At 40.1% G+C, this 23,417-nt stretch overlaps 1 protein-coding gene across 1 annotated transcript in view; it reads left to right on the top strand.

Annotated features, from left to right (window-relative positions):
* LOC105392986 (UHRF1-binding protein 1-like) overlaps positions 1-22,374 on the top strand; it is a 42,910-nt gene extending 20,536 nt beyond the window's left edge. Inside the window, exons 21-28 of the mRNA XM_048625329.1 lie at positions 709-880; positions 11,395-11,509; positions 11,840-11,974; positions 14,743-14,871; positions 15,225-15,368; positions 15,707-16,017; positions 19,438-19,549; positions 20,665-22,374. Of these exons, the coding sequence (XP_048481286.1) occupies positions 709-880; positions 11,395-11,509; positions 11,840-11,974; positions 14,743-14,871; positions 15,225-15,368; positions 15,707-16,017; positions 19,438-19,549; positions 20,665-20,694 (1,148 nt within the window). The 3' untranslated portion in view covers positions 20,695-22,374. The remainder of the gene's footprint in view (positions 1-708; positions 881-11,394; positions 11,510-11,839; positions 11,975-14,742; positions 14,872-15,224; positions 15,369-15,706; positions 16,018-19,437; positions 19,550-20,664) is intronic.
* Positions 22,375-23,417: the final 1,043 nt, after the last annotated feature.

Raw genomic sequence — 23,417 nt, 5'->3', positions numbered from 1 at the left:
TTCAAATAATTTGTTGTTTGAAATGTTAAGGCAAGGAATTGTTTTGTATCAACATAAATAAACTTACTTTAGTAACTACAAATATGGTTTCATAGAAACATAGAAATTAGTAATGATAAAATATTAGAGTGCCCCACATATAACCTAAGCGTACTTATTTCAAAAGGTTGCCATTCTTATTAAAACCAAGAATATTATACATAATTATATTTACGTAATTGTTTATACATATTTTCTAATAATCTTAATTCTCTGAAATTACTCTTGTTGTTTCTTATGTATTGCAAAGGAAAACTTTACAGAAGCAGCAGCAGGTGGTTTGTTTAAATGTTGCCTGTGAGGAGATTTAATTCTTATGTTAATATGTTTATCAAAACCTTAAACTTTCGATCGTCGACTATAAAATAAAACCGTAACGCTTACTGTGAAGGCACCAAATTCAAATTGAACTTTGTCAAAACCTAAAACTCCAAAATCGTGATTAAAACTGGTTACGTATTCGTACAACCTATTTCCTTGGCTTTCGAAAAAACGTGTTCCAGACATTAATTAAATCGTCTGTCATAGACGTACAAGGTCCATGATGATGATTTCCCAGTTCAAAAATTTAACTTTTGGCACTGTTAAAATTAAAATTTGTGCCTTTAGACTCCCTTCTAATAACTTCCACCCAACCGTCACACAACTACAACCTCTTACACCCGGCAGGCTTCTCCTCAATGCGTCGCGGCTTCAACTCTCTCGTCTCGTCCATCGACGGCGCATTATCACGCGACGACGCAACCTGCGACGCGGTGTCGACGACGAGCAGCGACAGCGACCGCTACGTGGTGCTGGGCGCGCTGGCCGACGACCCCGACGACGCGCAGCGAGCCTTCAGGTGTGTGATAAACCTTTTCAGAGGGGCTAGCACGGATTGCAAGACGCGTTCTCTACCGCCAGCAGCGACAGCGACCGCCGCCGCGCAGTGAGCCTTCAGGCAAGTTGTACACCCTCTGCACGCCTAGCACGGAGCGCAAGACGCGTGCGACGTGGTGTCGACGACAAGCAGCGACAGCGACCGCTACGTGGTGCTGGGCGCGCTGGCCGACGACCCTGACGACGCGCAGCGAGCCTTCAGGTGTGTTGTGAACCTTTTTAGAGGGGCTAGCACGGATTGCAAGACGCGTGCCGCGGTGTCGACGACGCGCAGCGAGCCTTCAGGTGTGTAATAAACCCTTTCAGAGGGGCTAGCACGGATTGCAAGACGCGTGCGACGCAGTCTCCACGACAAGCAGCGACAGCGACCGCTACGTGGTGCTGGGCGCGCTGGCCGACGACCCTGACGACGCGCAGCGAGCCTTCAGGTCAGTTATTTGTTTATTGCACAAATCCTAACTTCCTAACTTATATTATAAATGCGAAAGTAACTGTGTCTGTCTGTCTGTCTGTTCTCTTTCACGCCAAAACTACTGAACGGATTTGAATGAAATTTGGTATACATACGGTCTAGACCCTGGGAAAGAACATAGGCTACTTTTTATCCCGGAATTCCCACGGGAAAACTTTTTAAGGCGAAGCGAAGCGCGCGGGGACAGCTATATATAATAAATGCACAAAAGGTGGGCTTATTACCAGCCAACCTACATCAAAACTGGTACAAAGATGTGCAAAAAAAAGTTATAAACCTTTTCAAGCTGCGCGGCACGGGTCCGTTATTGATGACATCGTTAAAGTCGTTTTATTTTAAAGAGCGTTCCAAAAATAACAGCGGTGTACTTACGTCGATTATAGTGATATTTATATACGGCTATCGATATTTACGTGGATAACGGACCCGTGCAGCGGGGACAGCTGTGCAATTGACAACATTTCAAAATTTTATACAGTGGAAATTCGAAAACCATTTAGAGATATGGCTCTAATATTCACAAAAAAAAATGATTCCGATTTTTCTTTTGATTTATTTCAGAGAAAAACATAAAAATCTAAATTATCATTCGTGACATCACGATGTGGCATAATAATTAAACGGGCTTTTACTTCTAAAACATAAACAAAAAAAAACATGTTATGTCACTTTGACAATGACAATGACAAACATCACTCAAATGTCTGTCACTTTTATGTGTCCTTGTCAATGACGGAAGTTCGTGATTGGTCCTTGCCACAAAATAAAGTTGAAGTTGAAGCTGATTGGTCCTTGTTCATGTCAAGTTAATGTCATCCAACTTTTTTTTTTAGGTTAGACAGGCAACGAAAATATTTTTATCCCAAGCCTCGACGTGACGTCACTCATACTAAAAATATTTTGAACTTTGAAATCAAAAAAATATATTAAAACATAGAAATATTAAGAAATAAAAAAATACGGGTCATCTAAATTTGTGATATCTCGTCGAAAATAAAATAAAATCGGTGAGCATTTTATTTGAAATGTTGTCAATTCTGTATTTTCTGCCCTAGAAGAAAGTGAAGACGGGAGTGAAAGATGGCGTTGGCTGAAGTCCAAAGGAAAGTTATTGGTAGTCAGTGAGCAATTCCATTGTTTGTCGTAGCACCACCAGAAGGCCTAGCACATAGAGTCAAAGATGTGACAAAAAAAATCCGTTGCGGTCGTCAGTATGAGTGAGCAATTTGTTCCTCAAATCTAATTTGTAATGTTATGTTATCTTTGTACCGCTGTGCGTCTATAATTTTCTCTCGGTTGACTATTTCAAGTACCTACAATCTTTTTATTTTATGTTGCCTGACGAATCGATTTGTCTCCCGACTCCCACCTCACATGCGCAAAGCGACTCTCCCAAAATAAACAAGCTCAATAAAACAACTGGGAAAAACCGTAGGAATACATGGATAGATTTTTAGTATCCACATATTTTATACCACTATCCCATATGCTTTTCATGGTTGGAAATAAAAATATCAAATTTTAACATTTTCCCGACAGCTTCTCTTTGTCTTAAAAGGGTTTTCCGTGGTTATTCGGTATAAAAAGTTTACTTGTAAATTAAGGGGTCAGCTTACTTCTTACGTGCCGATTTTTTTTTTAAATAGTTTAGTTGTTAACCCGTGAAATTAATTAAAAGTTCATCCATCCATAGCAAATAGACAAAATGGATGTCAATGTGTGTGTTTCCATGCAACCATTACCAATAAAAATGCGAGTCATAAAATCGTCATAATCCACGTCCAACCTGTTGAGCGTTTTACCTCAAGATTTATGACTATCACGAACTTAACCCACAAAGTTGGCAACAGAATGAATCATGACCCACCCCAACATCTCATGCGTACTAGTTTTCCAACCCTCTGTATAGATGACCCGCAAATTATACAGATAAACAATCAGACACCAGGCAAAGACGAGTAATTATCAAATGAATGTTTGCCCTAGCTGCAATTCGAACTCGCGATCACCTTGTTTATGCTTAGAGCCTGTTCCACAATGTCTGGATAATGGCTACCTGTGGGATAAAATAAATGCTGTGACTCTCTGTAATTATGTTTTTCACTGTCATGTGATCCACTGTCTTTTATCCCACAGGTAGCCATTACACAGACATTGTGAAACAGTACCTTAGTCAGTAAAAGAGTTTTATGTCCTGTAACAGAAGCTCGCAAGGCGAAGCAACTCACACGGGTAATTTATTAGGTACCATCGCCGCTGCAATATATGTAATTATTGTGTGTTTGTGTGTGTTCAATGTGCAGTAAATACATCGTCACCCCATCCCCCCTTCTCCAAGGGAGATGGCCCCCATTCTCCCCCTTAATTTCTCCCAGTCTAGACTTAGGGGACCTGTAGGTACATAGGTAGCCTAGGCATAAATCAATATCATCCCAGGCATGCCACCCCCGTCGTGCGCGCGGCGCTGTGTTATTCTTACCTGGTGTCTTTATTCAATCCAACTAGGCGTTTCCAAAGCAATTATGAAGTCGCTTAGTGTGCTTCAAAAAGAAGAGAGAAATATTACAAAAATAACTCTAAAATAAAAATACCCAAACTGCAGTGGAATTAAGCTAGCTGTAACTTACAAAGAACGGTTAATCATTAGAATGAAGAGAGCAGAATAAATATGTGAGCCGCTTCTAAATAAAAGTGTTGTTTTTCTTTTATGAAAGAGGCCAATATCCAAAGCCTACAGATGATGACTGTTAGCTGCTGTTAGGTTACGATGATTACGAATTACGATGCAGTCTTTACTTCTCCAAATTCAATTACAAAACCACGATCGCCACAGAAACGCAGCGTTATCCTGAATAGGGCGCCTGGCTATTTGATCTATTTATAACGTGGCGTATGATGTTTGCTTTGTCAAGGGGGTCGTAAATCAATAGGTCCGTTTCGCGCAGGTCCGCGGGTTTGTCCCGCCACGCTACCCCCCTTGCCTCGCCCTCCCCTATTAGGTACCTCCTTGATATGCTATTTGGTACTAGTTATGCACTTCGGTATGGACTGCTATGCACAGTACGTACAAAAAAAAAACAAACACTCACACCTTGTACTAATGTACTCCCTTGCAGTACCTACAAGTACCTTTATTTTTTTACCATAATGATTAAAGACTTCTTACAAACATACATATTCACACGACTGTAATCCCCGAAAGGGTAGGTAGTCAGAGGTGACTCCCAAGCAAGTCACCCGCTTTTCGCTGAATATTTGCACTTGTGTGATAGGTCGCGAGCCGTATGACCGTTTTTGAATGAGTACAATGCATTTAGAATCTAGATATGCAGGTTTCCTCAGGATGTTTTCCTTCACCGTAAAAGCAATGGTATTTGTACATATCAGCGCCGGGATTCGAACCCGCATTTCCGGCTTGAGAAGCGAACGCTTACCCAACTGACCTACCACCCCTCTTATTTATTATTTATAAATTTGACCAAAATTCTTCTGAATTTATTCAGAACTAGCTGTTCCCGCGCGCTTCGCTTCGCCTTAAAAAGTTTTCCCGTGGGAATTCCGGGATAAAAAGTAGCCTATGTTCTTTCCCAGGGTCTAAACCGTATGTATACCAAATTTCATTCAAATCCGTTCAGTAGTTTTGGCGTGAAAGAGTAACAGACAGACAGACAGACAGACAGACAGACACAGTTACTTTCGCATTTATAATATTAGTTAGGATAATTGCAAGGTAATAATTTAAACTAATTAATTAAAAAACGCCTAAAAAATTACAATTGATCCAACTTCATTGGAGCTACGGTGCTTATGTAAGACCCTAGTTTGTAACACATAAATTATAGACATGCCAGCCATTAAACACATCCGGTTCGAAATAAATTGTTATTAAGGAATATTTATCTGAGCATTATGTCTATTAAGGTTTCGTGGGTTGACCAGCCTGGATCACATCAAACTGTTCGTAGTTTTGTGGGGTGACCAGCCTGGATAGCATCAAACTGTTTGTAGTTTCGTGGGTTGACCAGCCTGGATCACATCAAACTGTTCGTAGTTTTGTGGGGTGACCAGCCTGGATAGCATCAAACTGTTTGTAGTTTCGTGGGTTGACCAGCCTGGATCACATCAAACTGTTCGTAGTTTCGTGGGGTGACCAGCCTGGATAGCATCAAACTGTTTGTAGTTTCGTGGGTTGACCAGCCTGGATCACATCAAACTGTTCGTAGTTTCGTGGGTTGACCAGCCTGGATCACATCAAACTGTTCGTAGTTTCGTGGGTTGACCAGCCTGGATCACATCAAACTGTTCGTAGTTTCGTGGGTTGACCAGCCTGGATCACATCAAACTGTTCGTAGTTTCGTGGGTTGACCAGCCTGGATCACATCAAACTGTTCGTAGTTTCGTGGGTTGACCAGCCTGGATCACATCAAACTGTTCGTAGTTTCGTGGGTTGACCAGCCTGGATCACATCAAACTGTTCGTAGTTTCGTGGGTTGACCAGCCTGGATCACATCAAACTGTTCGTAGTTTCGTGGGTTGACCAGCCTGGATCACATCAAACTGTTCGTAGTTTCGTGGGTTGACCAGCCTGGATCACATCAAACTGTTCGTAGTTTCGTGGGTTGACCAGCCTGGATCACATCAAACTGTTCGTAGTTTCGTGGGTTGACCAGCCTGGATCACATCAAACTGTTCGTAGTTTCGTGGGTTGACCAGCCTGGATCACATCAAACTGTTCGTAGTTTCGTGGGTTGACCAGCCTGGATCACATCAAACTGTTCGTAGTTTCGTGGGTTGACCAGCCTGGATCACATCAAACTGTTCGTAGTTTCGTGGGTTGACCAGCCTGGATCACATCAAACTGTTCGTAGTTTTGGTTCGCTATCCAAAAGTTTCACGCCTCTACAGTCTTATAACGATATAATGAACACATTTCATTACGAGCCAAATCTGAAAACGTAAAAAACAGCTGTTCCACACATCAGTCCAATACCTTTCCAACGAAATTTTATGTGACCCTGAATATAATGACCTTCACCTTACAAGATCACCCCTCACAGTGCCAACATCCAACAGGTTTTCGTGCCAAGATGTATCGTTGCCACCCTAACCTTGAGCGTCGCACGCTCAGCATTTTAAGAAGGCTGAAGGGTAGAATAGTAAGGACGAGTACTGTGGCAGTACGTACTTGAACATTATCATTAATTATCACCATTTTTTTTAAGTCTTTCAAAATAGGTGTGTTATAAATGTTGTCTGGTAGCGGCAGCCTTACGGCTCCGGTCGTACTTTGATAGTGTATTACCCGTTAAATATGATATTGATCCTGAGTTTCATCATTGTTTTTATGTGGCTAATTAAAATAAAAATTACCGACAACATCATGATAGAAGAGGTTTACTGCGCAAATGCGCCAGACGAAATCATTGATTTATTAACCCCCATATAACAACGTCGTAGCTACAGATGTTATAAATAGACGAGCGGGGACCATGTAAAGAGATCAAAAGACATAATACATGTAATTGTATACGATACACCCCCTACTGCCACCCGCAAGGGGAAAATCGGGAGTTGATTATTGATTCATGATGCTTTGGCCGAGACAGACTGTAGACTGGTAACTTATAGAGTTAGCATGTCCGTGACAGAAAATAAATCTAGACTAGCATTTGTCAGTCAGACTGACAACTCTAGACTGTCAATAACCGCCGAAGGTGCGCCGTACGCTTAAAAAGTTACATACATCATACAGGTGATATACATATAGGTACACTCACGGGCAATGAAAAGGTTCCACTGAGAAAAGCATCAAATTACTCCTAAACGGAAAAGGCTAGCCTAATAACGCTTTCTGCAGCATTAAAGTACATTTTACAGAGCGTTAGGATATTAACAACTTAAAACGATAACATTTTGTTAAAATTTTAAATGAAATCATTGAAAAAATGGCAGTCATTTGGTGTCGAAATTTTGTGAGTGGAACTTTTTCATTGGCCGTGAGTGTAATAAAACTCTCATCTACCAATTCAAAGCAAGATAAAATCCAAGTCAGTCTTTATCATAGACTCCCCCAAACATATTATGCTGCCACCTGTTGCCGCATTTCTTAAGGTCAAGGTATAAGTCGTATTCTTAAGAAAAATCGGCTCCAACTTTAGTGGCTATAAATCATCCCCCATAACTTTGAAAAACAGGATTATGTCAACAGATTAATTTATGAGAGACAAATCTTAGGCATCCAGTTAAAGTACTAAATAAGAGGCACTTATATCGCATACGCTGATACCATGTAATCTATTAATTTTTTTGCGTTTTATCTAAAAATCTAGATACAGAAAGTCCCTATGCATCTAAATATAATTAGCTTACCTAGGAACACATAAATCAATATTATCCCTCCCCAGATGGGGTACCCCCTTTTTAGGGTGGCGGTGGGTGGTAGGTAGTACATAAATCATATTTACCTGAATATGATGTTTGTACATTGTACTTATAGCTTGATGGTGTGTGATGTTTCACTGTGGAACGGCAAACATTATATAGCCACCACCACCCTCCCTACAGTCCTATAGGTAACTCTGAATACAGTAATCTAGACTGTCTATTTTTATCCTCTCCGTCCCTCCATAAATCAATATAATTTCGCTACACCTGCGCGCCGAATCACAGAGAGTAGGAGGGTTGAAATTAAAAAAGAATAAACGAAAATAAACACATAATCCTCTACACCCCTAGTTTCCCCCCAAAAGGGGTGCCCCCCCGTTGCCCAAGCAACGAGACTATAATAGAGTGTCTACTCCCCACCCCACCCCATAAATCAATATTACCTAACGCCCACCTTATGTGCGCGTCGCTTGTCAGTAGTGGGGATAGCCACTATAAATATTCGGTGAATCTGAGCCCTGGACCATTCTCTTCTTGATCACTCAACAGAACAGTAGTCTCTGAGTAGAATATTTGCATCACTTTGTGAAGAAGCAGTGGCTGGTTTATCGACATGTTTGGTAAGTGCTACTCTGACTATTGTATTTTTGATAATATGTGATAATATGTACAAGCTGGCGTCGTTTTAGCGTTTCTCACAGGTTGATGGCGTTTTTACGTGGTCTTCTTAATACATCATGGCGTATTCCTCTTCCATCTGTTTTCTTTATTATATTATGTTTCCCGGTACAAATGTATACTTTCTACCACTTTCCTAGGATGCTCGCGCTTATTTGAAATTTTATGTCTATTAGCTTTAATAGACTGTCTACTCCCCCCACCATACACATAAATGAAGCTTATTTTACTCAACATTGCGTGCCCACTGCTCAGTACATAGTCTACCGGTTCCTTTTTAAGTCTCCCAATCCCTCCGGGAATTTTTCATAGTCATATAGGCTGCCTACTCCACTCATACGATTAGTTACCCATAAATCTATCTTATTTTACATCTCCCCCATATGCATGCTCGTCTTTTGTGAAATATAACTTTGTTGGCGACTTTTATGTCAATGAGTACCGGCCTCTACTTATAGACTGTCTACTCGCTTCTTGTCTGAAAAACAGCGAGAAAAGGTGGATCCACTTTTCTCGTCTCTATTGGAATGTTTACTCCCCGATCTCAGACGCTTAAATGAATATTATCTTTCTATTCCTCACCTCGATTGCGCGCGCGCGCGAATTTCAAGAAAGCTTTTTGCTGCCGTCTCGACAGTTTAGGTTATAATTAGGTATTTTGAGTCTCCCCCAAAGGTAAATGCTCGGGGTGTGTCAAAATAACGGAACTTTTATAGACTGTCTACTCCCTGCCCCACCCATAAATCAATGTTACATTATCTTACTCCTTCTCCACTCTGCGCATGCACTGTGAGTGTGAAATAGAAAATTTATCAATATATTTTTTAAGCAGTAATACAAAATGTCTACCCTGGGGGTGTTTCTAAGTAACAGATCTCTTAATATACTGTCTACTCCCCCACCCACCCGTAAATCGATATTATCTTACCCCTCCCCCTTCCCCAACTCATGGGCGTGGCCCTGAAAAGGGGGGGACCTACCTCAACCTGAAGTCCTGAAATAAAACATTGTCGACTTGGTCGTGCTGTTAAACGGTCGTTTCCTCCTTTCGAGCTTAGTTTTTGAAGCTGTGATTGTGATTTATCTGCTGATGGACTTTATATTAGTACGAGTATGTAAGTTTCGCATGGATTTCCGTAACCCTATATCATTTCATGATTTTCAAAAATAACGAGCCTGTATAATCATCTTCCCCCCTCTATTTATAGACTGTCTACTCTCCCCACCCCACCAACGCCCGTAGAAATCGATACAACCCCACCCTGCCTGCGCGCGCATAATAGGCAAGACTTTACTTAATATATTATTATGTGGACGTAACCCGATCTTCAAACAATACAGTCGCCATATTGTATTTATATTAGCAAACGCGGCTAATACAAATAATTATTTCCTGTGTTACCTGTTGTGAACACACAATCATCTTACCTGTATTCAGGCAACATAAACATTCACGCCTTATTAGCTAAGCATTCTTTATTCATAGTTTCGTTTTCCAGTAAACCCATACATCCATCCTGTCTACCCTGTCTTGTCTACCTAACGGACTGTTCTAGACTGTCTACTCCCGCCCACCCCCTTACCCCACTCATAAATCAATGTTAACCCCCCCGCCTCGCATGCGCGCTGACCTGCCTCAACCGTGGAACCGGTCAAGTAGACCATTGTTGACCCGGCAGTGTCGTGGTACAGTCGAACTCCTAGCGTGACGCAACTTTTAATTGGAAAAAAAATGAATTGTGCTGTGATTGTGAATTTGGTTGCTAGAGCTCTACCTTCGAGTAAGTTTCTTACATCTTTTCAACCTTTCTACTTATTGATTTCATTCTATTATTTAACTATTTATTATTTAATGCTTGAATCATGAGTATCGTTCTTTTTTGTGTTTTGCCAACATGGCTGCGGAATCAATTTGAATTTCCGACCCGGAACTTCCACCCGTATTCCCGGGATCGAAGGCGAAAATGTCTATTAATAGACTGTCTACTCCCCCCACCCCTCTGACTCCCAGTACAAATCAATAACCGGGGTGGGGCTTGCATGCGCGTTGCAGCGAAGCGCATCCTGCCCCGCCCTGCACCACGACATGACAGAACTTGGGCGGCCATGACAGTTTTTGAAACGAGATAGAGATGATGCTGACGTATCAAAGATACGGTCCTATCCAGGGTACATCTTCCATATTCAAAAATACCTACCTACCTACTCTGGTAACCGGTCCCAGTGTAAATCAATTTTGCATGCATCGAAGCGCATCCTGCCCGCCCTGCACCACGACTTGACTGAGGTTGGGCGGCCATGATAGTTTTTGAAACGCGATAGAGTAGTTGATGTAACAAAGATACTGTCCTATCCCGGGTACACTTTGCATATTCGAATTTGAATCAACGTACTCTGGAAACCGGTTTCAGTATAAATCAATATTGCTTGCATACGCTTTGCACCGAAGCGCATCCTGCCCCGCCCTGCACCACGACTTGAATGACGTTGGGCGGCCATGACAGTTTTTGAAACGAGATAGAGTTGTAACGAAGATACGATTCTGTAAATTTTTACAAGCCAACCCGTAGCAATTTAATTGAATTTGTATTGATACGCTGAACACGGGTTTAAACTTAAATAAGTTTACGTGTTGATTTAATATCACCCTAGTCTGAAAAGACTTTGAGTTTCAACTACTATACTAGCCGGAACTGAAAGCAGCACTGAACAAAGCAGCAGTATACCACGTTAATAAAAATAAAAATACATGACTAGTGTCACGTTGCAAACTCGGCTGTAACTTTGACTCAAGGATTCGAAGCGCGTCCTTACTATAAATTAATAGCGCCTTTGCGTGCAATTTGGACACATTCCAAGGGGACCTAAACTTGTGTTCTGCCCATTCTTCAACTAACCTGCTTCCTAGGTAACAAACTGTAACGTAACTCATCTGTCTGCAGTGAGTTCGAGCATGGCCGCGCGTCCAGCGGCGTCGAAGTCGCGGCGGAAGTGGTGGAACGATCCTCGTCTCCCAGCGACCACTCTGTCACCAGCTCGTGCCGGCGACGCGACGTGGTGAGACGTCCTTGCGATCATCGGGGCCTAGCACGGGGCGCAAGACACACACCCCAAGGCGTGACAAAAGTTTTACGGCTTCAAGAGCGAGTACGATGGAATACTTTTGTCACGTCTTGACGTGCGCGTCTTGTGCTTCGTGCTAGGCCTTCAGCTGTCTGTCAGAATTGTGGTATCAGTGGTCGACCCGACGCAAACTCTGGTCAACATCAGCTCTTAGAGCGAAAGGTGTTGATCAGAAAAAATCCGTGTATATAAACCGCCGCCGCTGCCGAAGATTGGGTCGGCTGCTGATGCGTTAAGATGTACATCTCTGGATTCTCTCTGCAGATATCTACGTGTACGTGGCGATTGAATAATCTACATGCGGTGTATGAGAGTGTGGGCGACAGCACGGCGCTGCGGTTTGTTGCAGACGATCTGATCGCTGACGAATGCAACGCTATACCGTGGGATGAGTTCCAGGTATGTTGCCGAACGATTGTAGGTTATGTCTGTTGGAATTGGGGTAGGGTTGCCGTGTCGATGTGCTGGCTTTGGGATTAAGGATTTATAAAAGTTTCAAGTCAGATATTCTGATTTGGATTTTGTCGTCGCCATCTCGATTCTTTACTTTTTTTTCTTCTCTTACGCAAATATTCTTTCTGGTGTTAGTTATTCATGATATTGCAATCGAGATTTTGAACGAAATAAACTATTGAATTCTGTAGACTACGGTTAGTTAAAACCTACTTATTTTCTGTTGCACAAATTAGAAATTACTAACTTTGTATATTTTTTTAGTTGTATACTTAAGGTATTTAATAATCTTATACCTTCTAGGGGGAAATAAGTATGTTCTAATAACTGTAGCCTGAAATATCCACACACTCCTATATCAGTCACACTCACCACCATAATTTTACAACATGTGCCCAACATGTCAGTCATTTGTTTACATCAAAATGTGATCCTATGTCTTTTCATTGTTGGTGTGCTTTATTGGATAATACATTCAAAATTTTAATAATATTTTTAAACAGTCGTACAGGGTACCTATTCAGAGACACATTTTCAGTCCATTCAAGCATGTATCTCACCTTTCAATGTATTTATTTAACGTCAGTATAGTGGATCATGTGATAATATTTCGTTTTGCATGACTTTGTACCATTTACCCCCTAATCACAATGTCAACTAGTTGGGAAGCTGTATAGTAACATGAAAAAATTGGTTTTAGATGACGTAATGTTTACGAAAATGTCTGTAATAAGGTTAATCTTTTGGAAAAGACTTTGGAAACAAAAATATGCTTTCCTGAGGTCTTGGTATTAAAAAATCGTATTCTATCTATGGCAATACATGCTGCATACAGTTGCAATGTTACTATAAATCTTCCCTACTGTGCATTGATTTTACCCAAACATTTCACATCCATCGTACCTACCATTGTATAAGATTATCGCTGTTTTTTCAGTCGTTCTAAGTATGTAAAGCTTCATTTAACCACACTAGTTATTTCATCAAACATCTAACTATAAACTATTGCATATACATTAAGAACTATGCATACGAATCAAATTGCGTACCATTCGTTCATTCCAATGTCATTTTCCATACCATTTTAAATGAAGCTTAACATACTTGAACGCATTGATGTAATAATTTTCTCTCTAACTATTGGTCTATGTGTGTTTTCTCTTTGGCAATGCCCGCCCACTCGGCTATCGCCTGAAAGAACCGAACCAAGGTATTTGTCCCGAGGCGACTCGTTATTTCGACACCAAGTAGTGGTTTCATATTGTTTAAGTGCCGACTAGAATGTAGAGGTCTTGTGTCGTAGCCAAGGGGGTTTTGTGTGTGCTTGTAACGGAAGTATTTCCAAAATGGCGGGTGCGGGTGGAAGCGACGGTGGTTGTTGGAATGGTAGCAGCACTGCCGACGCGGCTTAGCCAATCACGGAGTCTGATTATGTATTTCCGTCTACCAGCCAATGAGAGAGCTTTGTTTCGCGTCGCCGGTGTTGCTAGCAATCTAATTTTCTTGTAAGATGCTCAGAATAATGAATCTGCAACTACGTATAAATACTATATTTTTATGTGAATTTGGAAATATTTTCGCGCTCGCTTCTCAAGCTATTTCTGTCTATATACCTAACTCACTGTTTCTTAGCTTTTACTATTGCTGTCTGACGATGTTCAGGTATTGTACTCTGCACAGTGACTGCCTTTCACATCCTATATTATGTACTATTTACCTTACACCTACAGAATACTTTTCCAAGTAAATAGGTTATTCTTACAGTTTTTCAATTGCTTGCTCTAGAAATCTAGACCCCCGGATTGTTTGAGATGACACGAAATGGTTTTCAAACGGTATCTGAATTAAGAATTTGAAGCTGACATCTATATATACCATATGGTGTATTTTTTTTCGAAATAGCTTTAATTCTCAATCCATAAACCGAGCATGGTGAACTAGAAAATGTTTATATCATGGCATGAGTTTAAAAAAACATAGGCCTGGCTTCCCACTCAACTATTTGTATGATGTCAAGTTTAAAAATATCTAATATTTATCACTAGTGATTTATATTTTTCTATAGACATCTTCTCTTATAGCACATATTTTACTACTTAGAATGGTTTCAAAAACGCATTTTTATCTCTGCTCAAAAACTACCTAGGTACTATACTTGACTCACAACACTTCACAATAATAAACATGATTTAAGTGTGCTATGCATGATTTTAAACCGTAAGCCATATTATCCAAATTCATTCTTACAAGTATTACATTTAGGGTCTGTTTCACAATGTCTGGTTAGTGGCTACCTGTCGGATAAAATACATGCTGTCACTGTCTATAAAATAATCACAGAGAGTGACAGCATGTATTTTATCCGACAGGTAGCCACTAACCAGACATTGTGAAACAGACCCTTAGTCCAAAATCTACACTGATATAATTCTATGTTTGGGATATCGTAATCTTGTAATAATGACAATTCACAACAATATTTTATTGTTGCACATGACTGTCTATAGACTCTATAGTAACCAACCATACAGCTTTCTCATTTGCGTGAAAATTACGTTTTTCCCGATGGACTTTCAGTGACCAAATAGTTTAGTAAAACGCTCAACAGATGGCGCCGCAATCGTTTAAAAAAGTCCATCGGCAAAGACAACACCTTCATACAGCCACCGTTTTTCTCAATCCAACAATGAATCCAACATTCCACCGTTGCACAGAACAAGTTTGCGATGCGAGCGCGAGCCTGGTCGGGGCCTCAAGTGGACGAAGAGGACGAGTTCAAGCCTCGAGAGACGCCGAAGGTGGCTGCGAGGCTGGTGCGGCATCCAGGACCTGATGATGGGAAGGTGAGGGTTTGTGTTTAAAAAAATAAGGGAATAGTTAGTAGGTAATGATAGAATGAAATGGAGTCACATTTGTAGTGAAATTCAAAAGTTTTTGTTTCATTCTTCAAAAGTGTATGCTCTGTTCAGAGCAACCCATCGATTTCAAAGTAATCGTGATGTGAAAGACGTTGATAATCAGCTCATAGCGCAACTCTGGCGCATCTATGCTGTAACGATTTCATTATCACATATAAAAAGCAATTATTTGACCCGCATTTCCACCAATTTATTAGAGACACATAGTTAACCATGTAATTTCAAATTAACAGCACCATTTATGTGTATTAAACTTCATATTTTCATAAATATTCCAGGTGGACAGCGATGGTCTGCCAGTATTCGAAGAGCTACTGGAAGCGAGGCTGCGGGACCTGAGCATATCCCTGAACATGAGCACTTGCCTGGCTCTAGCCGAGTTTATAGAGGACGAGGTCATTCAACCTCCTATGCCGCTTGAGGTTTGTGCCAGTATTTTTAATGTCTTCTTAGCGTGTTGGTGATAAATACTAGTGCTGGTCTAAGATTTGTCACGTCTTCTGAGTTATATTATGATAAGACAGTCATAATAGCGATAGTCGCTGACTGCCCAGGGAGTACGGCAATATAATTTAAAAAAGTTGTAACATCAATTGGGAAGGCTCCTTTCGTGTTAGTGTTTAAACCAACACGCTGCTATAGGCGGAGCATAAAAAATAAAAAATCGCTTGGTGCTCCCCCAGATTTTACTTTGGGAACTAAATAACTTTTTATGTTTGCCGAATTTAATTTCACAACTAACCGTGACTCATTCCAACAGGTACTAATAGAAAACGTGAAACTCCACCTAATAGAAGACCGTCAGACACGCTCAATCTCCTCGCCGCCTCCACAACCGCTAGACTTAGACCTAACCCACCTCCGCTTAACCAGAGACACGACGGGAGTAGTCCGCCTAGGTCCACCAATCTCCACGCCGTCGACTGTCACCTCCCCGGCGACGCCACAGCCGCATCCAGACATGGAGGAAGCCAAGGAGAGGATAGACAGGCTGAGCTGGGAGAATGAGGAGCTGAAGAAAAGACTGGTGACGCTGTCGAGGATAGCTGAGGACAATCGGGAGCTGAGAGCGTAAGTGTTTGATACAGGGTGTTGGAGAATGAGTGTGGTAGGCCAGGGGTGAATTCGGAGGGTTATTGTGAATGAATTTTGGCCTGCGACGATTGAAAATTCAGGGAATAAAAATTGCTTCATTATTCGAAAACAGTTCAGAATTCTCCCCCTTTGGCTTATCGTACCACTTCTGCAACACCCTGTATAAAACGGGCAATAGATCTCATAGTGAATCGATTCATGTACCTATGTCTAGTACAGGGTTCTATAGTTTGCGGAAACTATGAAAGTTAGGTTTACTAACATAGACAGTAGCGCCTCTGGCGGTAAATAAACTAAACGAAACATTTGACATTAACTTGTAACGTTTATGTGAAGTATTGAACCTGTACTATGGTTGGTGGCCAGATTAATCATTAAGTTATAAATGTGAGTAATTCTGAAGCAAAAAACTTAGAGCTGTCTATAAAAAAAAACTTTCCATGGATGACTTTTTATCTTTATTATAAACAACTTTAGGAATCTGGCAACACTAAATGAATATTGAGTTGCTTCAGAATTGGCTCTAGTGTGTGTACTAATACCATGGTCATTTGACTTTTACCTTGCAGAACTTTGAAGACCGAAGACCCCTATTCTACGATATTACAGGAGGGTATGTTTTATCGGCTAAACACACCCCCCTATAATATTGTAGTCACAATCTCAATCTTTTGTATCATTCGCTCATAACACTATCGGCATAGAATAGTCTGCTTTGTGGGTCACTGAGGCGTTGCAATCGAAGGCAACGGCTCAATGTCCCATGAGGTATGACCCAAACGACGAGAGAACAAAGAAGAAACTGAAGAAAAAAAAAAGTATAGGTTACCTTAATGCCGAACGTCCATCGCAGGCTAAACTAAGTTATTTTAGCTTAGCTCGCATAGTATGAAAACGCACATGTATGAAAAACTGGCTCAACTATGCGAGCTAAGCTAAACTAACTCAGTTTTGCCGGCGATGGACTTTCGGCTTAACTGAAATTTACTAGTTGCGATTTTGGATATAAATCTCACTACTGAAGCATCAAAATAAACAGGTTAACCTTAGGATAGCTTTTATAGTTTGCAAAAACTTTACCAGTTTACGTTTCTTCTGTCATCTGCATAATTTATAGTTTAAAGTTTCACTATAGTATCCGTGTGGTGTTTGGCCTTTTTGATAAGAGTTTGTTTATAGTTTGTTTATACTTCTAGTGAGTCTATTACCGAATAGAGGAATGGTGAACAGCAAACTCGTATATTATTTCCCTAAATATCACAATGGCGACAAATAAGAGCTCATGCAGTGTAATAATAATAGGTTAGTGCATTTTACGTGAGCTGAAAGTAAATACAAGCGCAAATGTGTGGTAACCAAAATTTTGACCAGAACCGTCGAGTTGTGTGGCGAAGATTGAAAAGCCGGTTTGTTTAGTTCTGCTCAGCGAACGACAACCGAGCGAGGCCACCGATGCAGCAGGCCTTAAGAGGAGAGCTGTGCTGCCGATGGAGTTGGTCAAAATCACCGGGTCGTAGAGGGCTTGGCCTTCCCAAAGAAGCTGACAATGCAGAGTAAAAGGCTCTAATGGCATTGCCAGAGAGGGGACTGACTGAGTGGGCGACTCGAGTGCGGAGTTTGGCGCAGTAAGAGAAGGAGCGGAAAGAGAGCGGGCCTGATGGAACACAATGACTCCTGGCACAGAAGTACAGCTGTAGAGGGGGAGGAGGGCGGAGAGGATGCTGCTCCTCAGCCGCCAGAAGGGACAGTGGACAGCCAGTGCATAGAGATTTGGAATTGTTTATTCTTTGATATTTATGTTTATTCAATGTACCTATTGACTTTGTAATGGTTTATTGAGTTTTATGTTATATTATTTTATAAATAGTAGGGGAGGTATGTGGTGTTTGGCCTTTTTGATAAGAGTTTGTTTATAGTTTGTTTATACTTCTAGTGAGTCTATTACCGAATAGAGGAATGGTGAACAGCAAACTCGTATATTATTTCCCTAAATATCACAATCCGCGAGACTTTTTATGTGAGACAACGTAAACTTTTATAGTTTGCACAAACTATCAAATCTTTACTAAGTCTACTTGTATCGTCTTTACGATCGATGACGACATCAATTTGTCATGGTTCCAGCGCATTATCAATTTGCTAAACGTGTGTACAAATTTTTATTCGCCAATAATGGCCGGTTTAAATACCAATCTAAGATGTAAAATAGTTTTTCTTATATTTTTTCATAAAATAAATTTATAATGTAAAGGAAACATGAGTTATATGCCCATCAAAGAAAGCTGGTTGTGATATTAGTATTAAGTAATTTTCTATGAAAAACTTTTTAATCACATTTTTTTACAGATAACTTAATTTATAATAAGTTTATAGTTTATAAGTATTACTCGTTCGGATAAAGAAACAATATCAAAATGGCGGCTGTTAAATAAATGTGAATACGTGCGTTTATAGACAAACCTACGAATTGAGCTAAAAATACTAACATCGCATGAGACCGCCAACCACAAACACAACACACACACGCACTCACGCCTTGTACTAATGTACTCCCTTGCGGGGTAGGCAGAGGTGCATTGCTGCACCCACTTTTCGCCAGAGTGTATGTTAGTCCCAATGTAATAGGGGGCGGGCCTATTGCCATTTCACGGGCACATCCAAGACCCGAGAACAAATATCTGTGTTTAAACAAATATCTGCCCCAGCCGGGAATCGAACCCGGGACCATCGGCTCAGTAGTCAGGGTCACTAACCACTACGCCATTCGGTCGTCTACTAACCACTACGCCATTCGGTCGGACCGCCAACCATTTCAATTAAATTTCTTTATCCGCGCGTGTTATAACGTTTTTCTCTGGCCGCCATTCACATATTACTTCACTATCAGTGCGTGTTATAACTAATCATACTCCAGAATGTCATACTTACTATACTCTAGTTCATATTACAAAAGACTGAGGGTCAAAGTGAGGTGGGATTGCAACCAATACGGATACTGTTGCTCTAGTGTCGCCCCCTTATTCATGAAAAAAAGTTATAGGACGTTTTAGCTATCGAACTCTTTTGTCACTCTCTTACAGCGAACAATTTATTCTTCGACAGAGAGTGACAAAACATTTAAATAGCTATTCTATTCTCTGTAAGGGTGTAAGTACCTGCACCGGGCTCTCTCGAGTGGAACCTTTGTGCATATCCCCAAGGTCTAACTGCCTTCCTATGCTTGAACCTTTTCCAGCCACGCTGGTCTGGGTATTTGAATAGCTAAAACATCCAATACTTTTTTTATGAATAAAGGGGGCTACACTTTCGCAAGAGTCCCTATTGGTTGCTATCCCACCTCACCCCCAGTCTTTTGCAACATGAACTAGAGTATAACCCCTACGGTTATACTTCTAGGCGTGTGGAGGAGGCGGCGGTGCTGCGGCAGTGCGCTCACTCGGCGCAGCGCGAGGCGGCGGCGCTGCTGGCGGACAAGCAGGAGCTGCTGGAGGCGGTGCGCGGCTTGCAGGTTGTTTGAAACTTTGTCTATAGAGTAGAGTATAGCCAAAGGCAGTCCGCATCTTGCGGGTTGCGTGTTTGAAACTGTGTCTATGTATTCAACGTAATTTTTTACAATTATTAGTTGATTGTCAAGAGTATGAATCTACCACCATTTCACAAAGGCTCAGTGACTGAGGAGAAGAAATGGCGAAAGAAACTCTTGGATGGAAATGAAAGCATTTTCGCCTAGGAAATCACTTTTTTTCGACCTTGGAAAATTGAGTTGCTAATTCTATAAAGTTTTTTATAAGAGTTTAGTTGTCCATCCATAATGCAGGTTGTGGGAAAATTGGTATTATTAAGCGTACATTGATTATTTGTCACAATACCGATTTTCTAACAGCCTATATAAAACTGTTTTGGATTTAAACTTGAAGCTATGGCCGCTGACTCTGGAGTCTAATTAGTTGGGTTCTTTAGATCAAATAAATGTATTTGAATACCTATGCATATATTTTGTACATGCAAGGCTGTGTTTCTAGTAGGCAAGCTGGTTTCCGCTGATTCAGTTAACAGCGCTTCGCGCGCCGGAGTTCAATTTGTCTAATGGGAACGCCGCCTTAGCTTTATAATCACATGACTCAACTCCGTATATTGTATTTTATCTCGAGTCTACACTAACTCCTGGTAGTCATGGAAATTAACAGGCACACTGAATCTTGAAGAAAGAACTAGTGGCAATGGCCGTCTTGTCAGGGGGTTTTCGGATACGCAGAATGTTTTGTCATACATCCAGCATATCCAAAAACTCATCTGATAATTTGGCCTCTGCGTCGATGCCTTCACAACAGACTTTGTAAGTTCGATGTTTGTAGGAGACCTGGCTACGCGTAAACACGGATAATTTTACACATAAAGTATCTTAAAAACCTAAATGGCCTATCAATAGTCATATGAATAAGTAATAAAATTGTGTGTGTATGGTGGTCAGGTCTTGAAGTAGATGTTTCGTGCGTCGTAGTTAGTGCGAGTTTATCAAACATGGCGTTCGCCGCCATTTTTAACAGGCTTGTGTCTGCATGATAGTGTCAATGTAGAAGCGATTACTAAATCGTGAAGCTAATGTTAGTTGTGGTATTTCAGGAGCAGTTGGGGTGCAGAGTGAAGAGGTAGCGGTCCCGGAGCGGGGGTCAGTGCCTCGACTGCACCGCGTGTTGCGGAGACCACCGCGCGTGATCCCCCACGCCCGCGCCCCCACGCAACACGCCGTCTCCACGCAACACGTCGCCCCCACGCAACACTGCCCCGAGGTTGTGCTTCTACTGCTGGCAACACTGATGACAGGGCGGCAACGTGACGAAACTAACGGCCCGTTCATTTCGCGCCAAAGTGAATTTAAAAATGGCGGAAGGACTTTACAGAGAGTTTTTATACTTATTCTAGCTGTTGATTTGTATATTTTTTTGTAAACGAGGCTAGGCATGGAGGTTTGGTGGCGTAGTTTTGGATGTGTGCAATATGCTTACAGAGATATAAAGACTTGATGTGTCTACCAAATTTTATTGTTATATTATTAAATTCTAGTTTCACTATGCCTGGATTAAAGTTAGCTCTGTGTTGAAGACTTGCTTTCACTGTTTAAAAATTAGAAGATTTCTGAGATTTTCAGCAAGATCTTTATGCCACAGATAACTTTTATCCGGACATTGTGAAACAGAGAGTTAATGAGGTATTATAAAACATCCATTATGTTAAATTTTATTTACGGTTAAGTGTATAGGTTCACGAAACCACATTTTATGTGTTTATATTATTTTATTAGAACTAGCCAACGTGTAAGGGGGCAGATTTATGTGTAAGAAAGATACAGTCTGAAATGCTTCAAAACTTTATCTCTCATACATAATAATGTTTATTGCTTCAGTGCGTCATAGACTCATAGTCATAATACGAGTATAGTTGGTGTTGTAATTATGTATAAAGTTTTTAAAATGCATAATCACTAAAACCCAAAAGCCTTGAAGACAAAAAGTGAAATTTAAAGCCTTGTAAACGCAGTCGCTAAATACCTATTTGTATGTAATGTGTATAATATAAGTCGTTTACTTGCAAAACTTATCCATTTCAATGCATTATGTAAATAAGAAAGTTTGTGTAGGTATTTAAAAATATATTTATGCCGCGTGGAACGTGCCCGTAATATTTTTGCTTAGCGACTTATTATGATAATTATGCATTTATTACACATTTAAATAAAAGGAAAAATGGTTACAGTTCGTAAATTTATGATGTATAAGTAGTTAAACAATTTGGACCCCAATAGTATAGGAATAAGGGCCAATTTCGGGCAGCACTTGTCAGTAATGTACATTTCGTCCGCAGGGTTTTTTGTGAGAAACCCGAGCATCTGTTCTTCAAATTGTACTGATATTTCAGTATTATAATAGTCTGATAGGTCTTCCCCTTGGAAACATATCAATAGTTGTTCCATATCCTAGTACTGCCATCAAAGTCATAAAACCATAAACGTATGAAATCAAAACTTTGTTTTAAGGAAGTATTATTACAATTTGAGGAACTAAACATAACACCAATAATCTTGCATAATGTTTTATAATATTATAGGTTGAATAATGTTGTGAAATTTACAGTTTATGATACGGCCATATTTGTTATTACGTTATTACAGTATTCAATTTAAACTGTTAAGGAAGAAAATATACGATCCCAGTTTTATTACCAAAGACAGATATGTTCAAATTTGATTAAAACTAGTATAGAAACATGCCTATTTATGAACGCATAATCTGAATCATGGTAATCTACCTTATGGTCATTTTTATCATAATATATTTAAAAAAAACATAGGATCTTTATCATCTCAAAAATCCATGGCACAAAGTCATCTCTAATTTTTACGACGATAAAGGTTTCAGTTATCAATCCGATTATGATTCACTCTTTACAGGACTTCACTGTTGACTGTCTAATTTAGTTCATTGTTGATTGTAGCATATTTTTGGTAAATTTTATTTTTCTGAAACATGTATTAGGTGTAACGATTTAGATAGCAACCATCAGCCATATTTAAAATACGTTTCTAATGTACTTATTTTTTAAAAGAATCACAAAGTTATACCGTGTATTTTAGATTAGGTAACCAATTTGGATGGTAATCTGCTGTAGTGAAAAGTTATTTTGTATTCACGAACAGTGCCTATATATTTTATTTATGTTTAGCTGGATAAATCTGGGACATTTTTTTGCTATGTTGTTATCTTCTTACTTGTACTCATATAAGTAAGAATCATAAAATAATCTCTTATATTATTCATAATTCATATTCATAAATCATTATCACACAACCCATCACGTCCCCATCACTGAGGCTCAGGTCTCCTTCCAATAAAGGAGGGGTTTTAGGCCTAGTCCACCACATTTCATATATCATCATTCATCAAATACCATAATTCATGTGCAGGGAGTAATTTAACCAGAGACCTTTCCTGAAGCAGGCCAATTGACAATCTCCATCCTGTATTGGTATCATATTTCATGTCATTTTCATTACTAGTAAACCATTAAACTCATATTCATCTCATTGTCATTATTTTGCTCAATGTGCAGAAGCTATTGTAAGTGTTTCTTAATTAAATATTGTTAAAAGGAATTGAAAATGGTTTCAAATGTACCTCCTATACTTATAATTTGTGTCATACTCTTCAAATATAAAATAGTTCTTACTGAATATATTATAATATCATTCATCTTTCAAATTATACATTATACATCAATATCACGATTGAAAATCTGTCAAGAAATTGTCTACAGAAAGTTGTTACTTAATATTAAATTAAATATTCTAATTACTGGCTTTTATTTCACGAATGTACCTA

This window comes from Plutella xylostella, chromosome 14, assembly GCF_932276165.1.
Source record: "Plutella xylostella chromosome 14, ilPluXylo3.1, whole genome shotgun sequence".
In the NCBI taxonomy this organism is placed as follows: Eukaryota; Metazoa; Arthropoda; class Insecta; order Lepidoptera; family Plutellidae; genus Plutella; species Plutella xylostella.
Note: the sequence above shows the minus strand (reverse complement) of the source record. Positions and strands in the feature narration are given on the sequence as shown.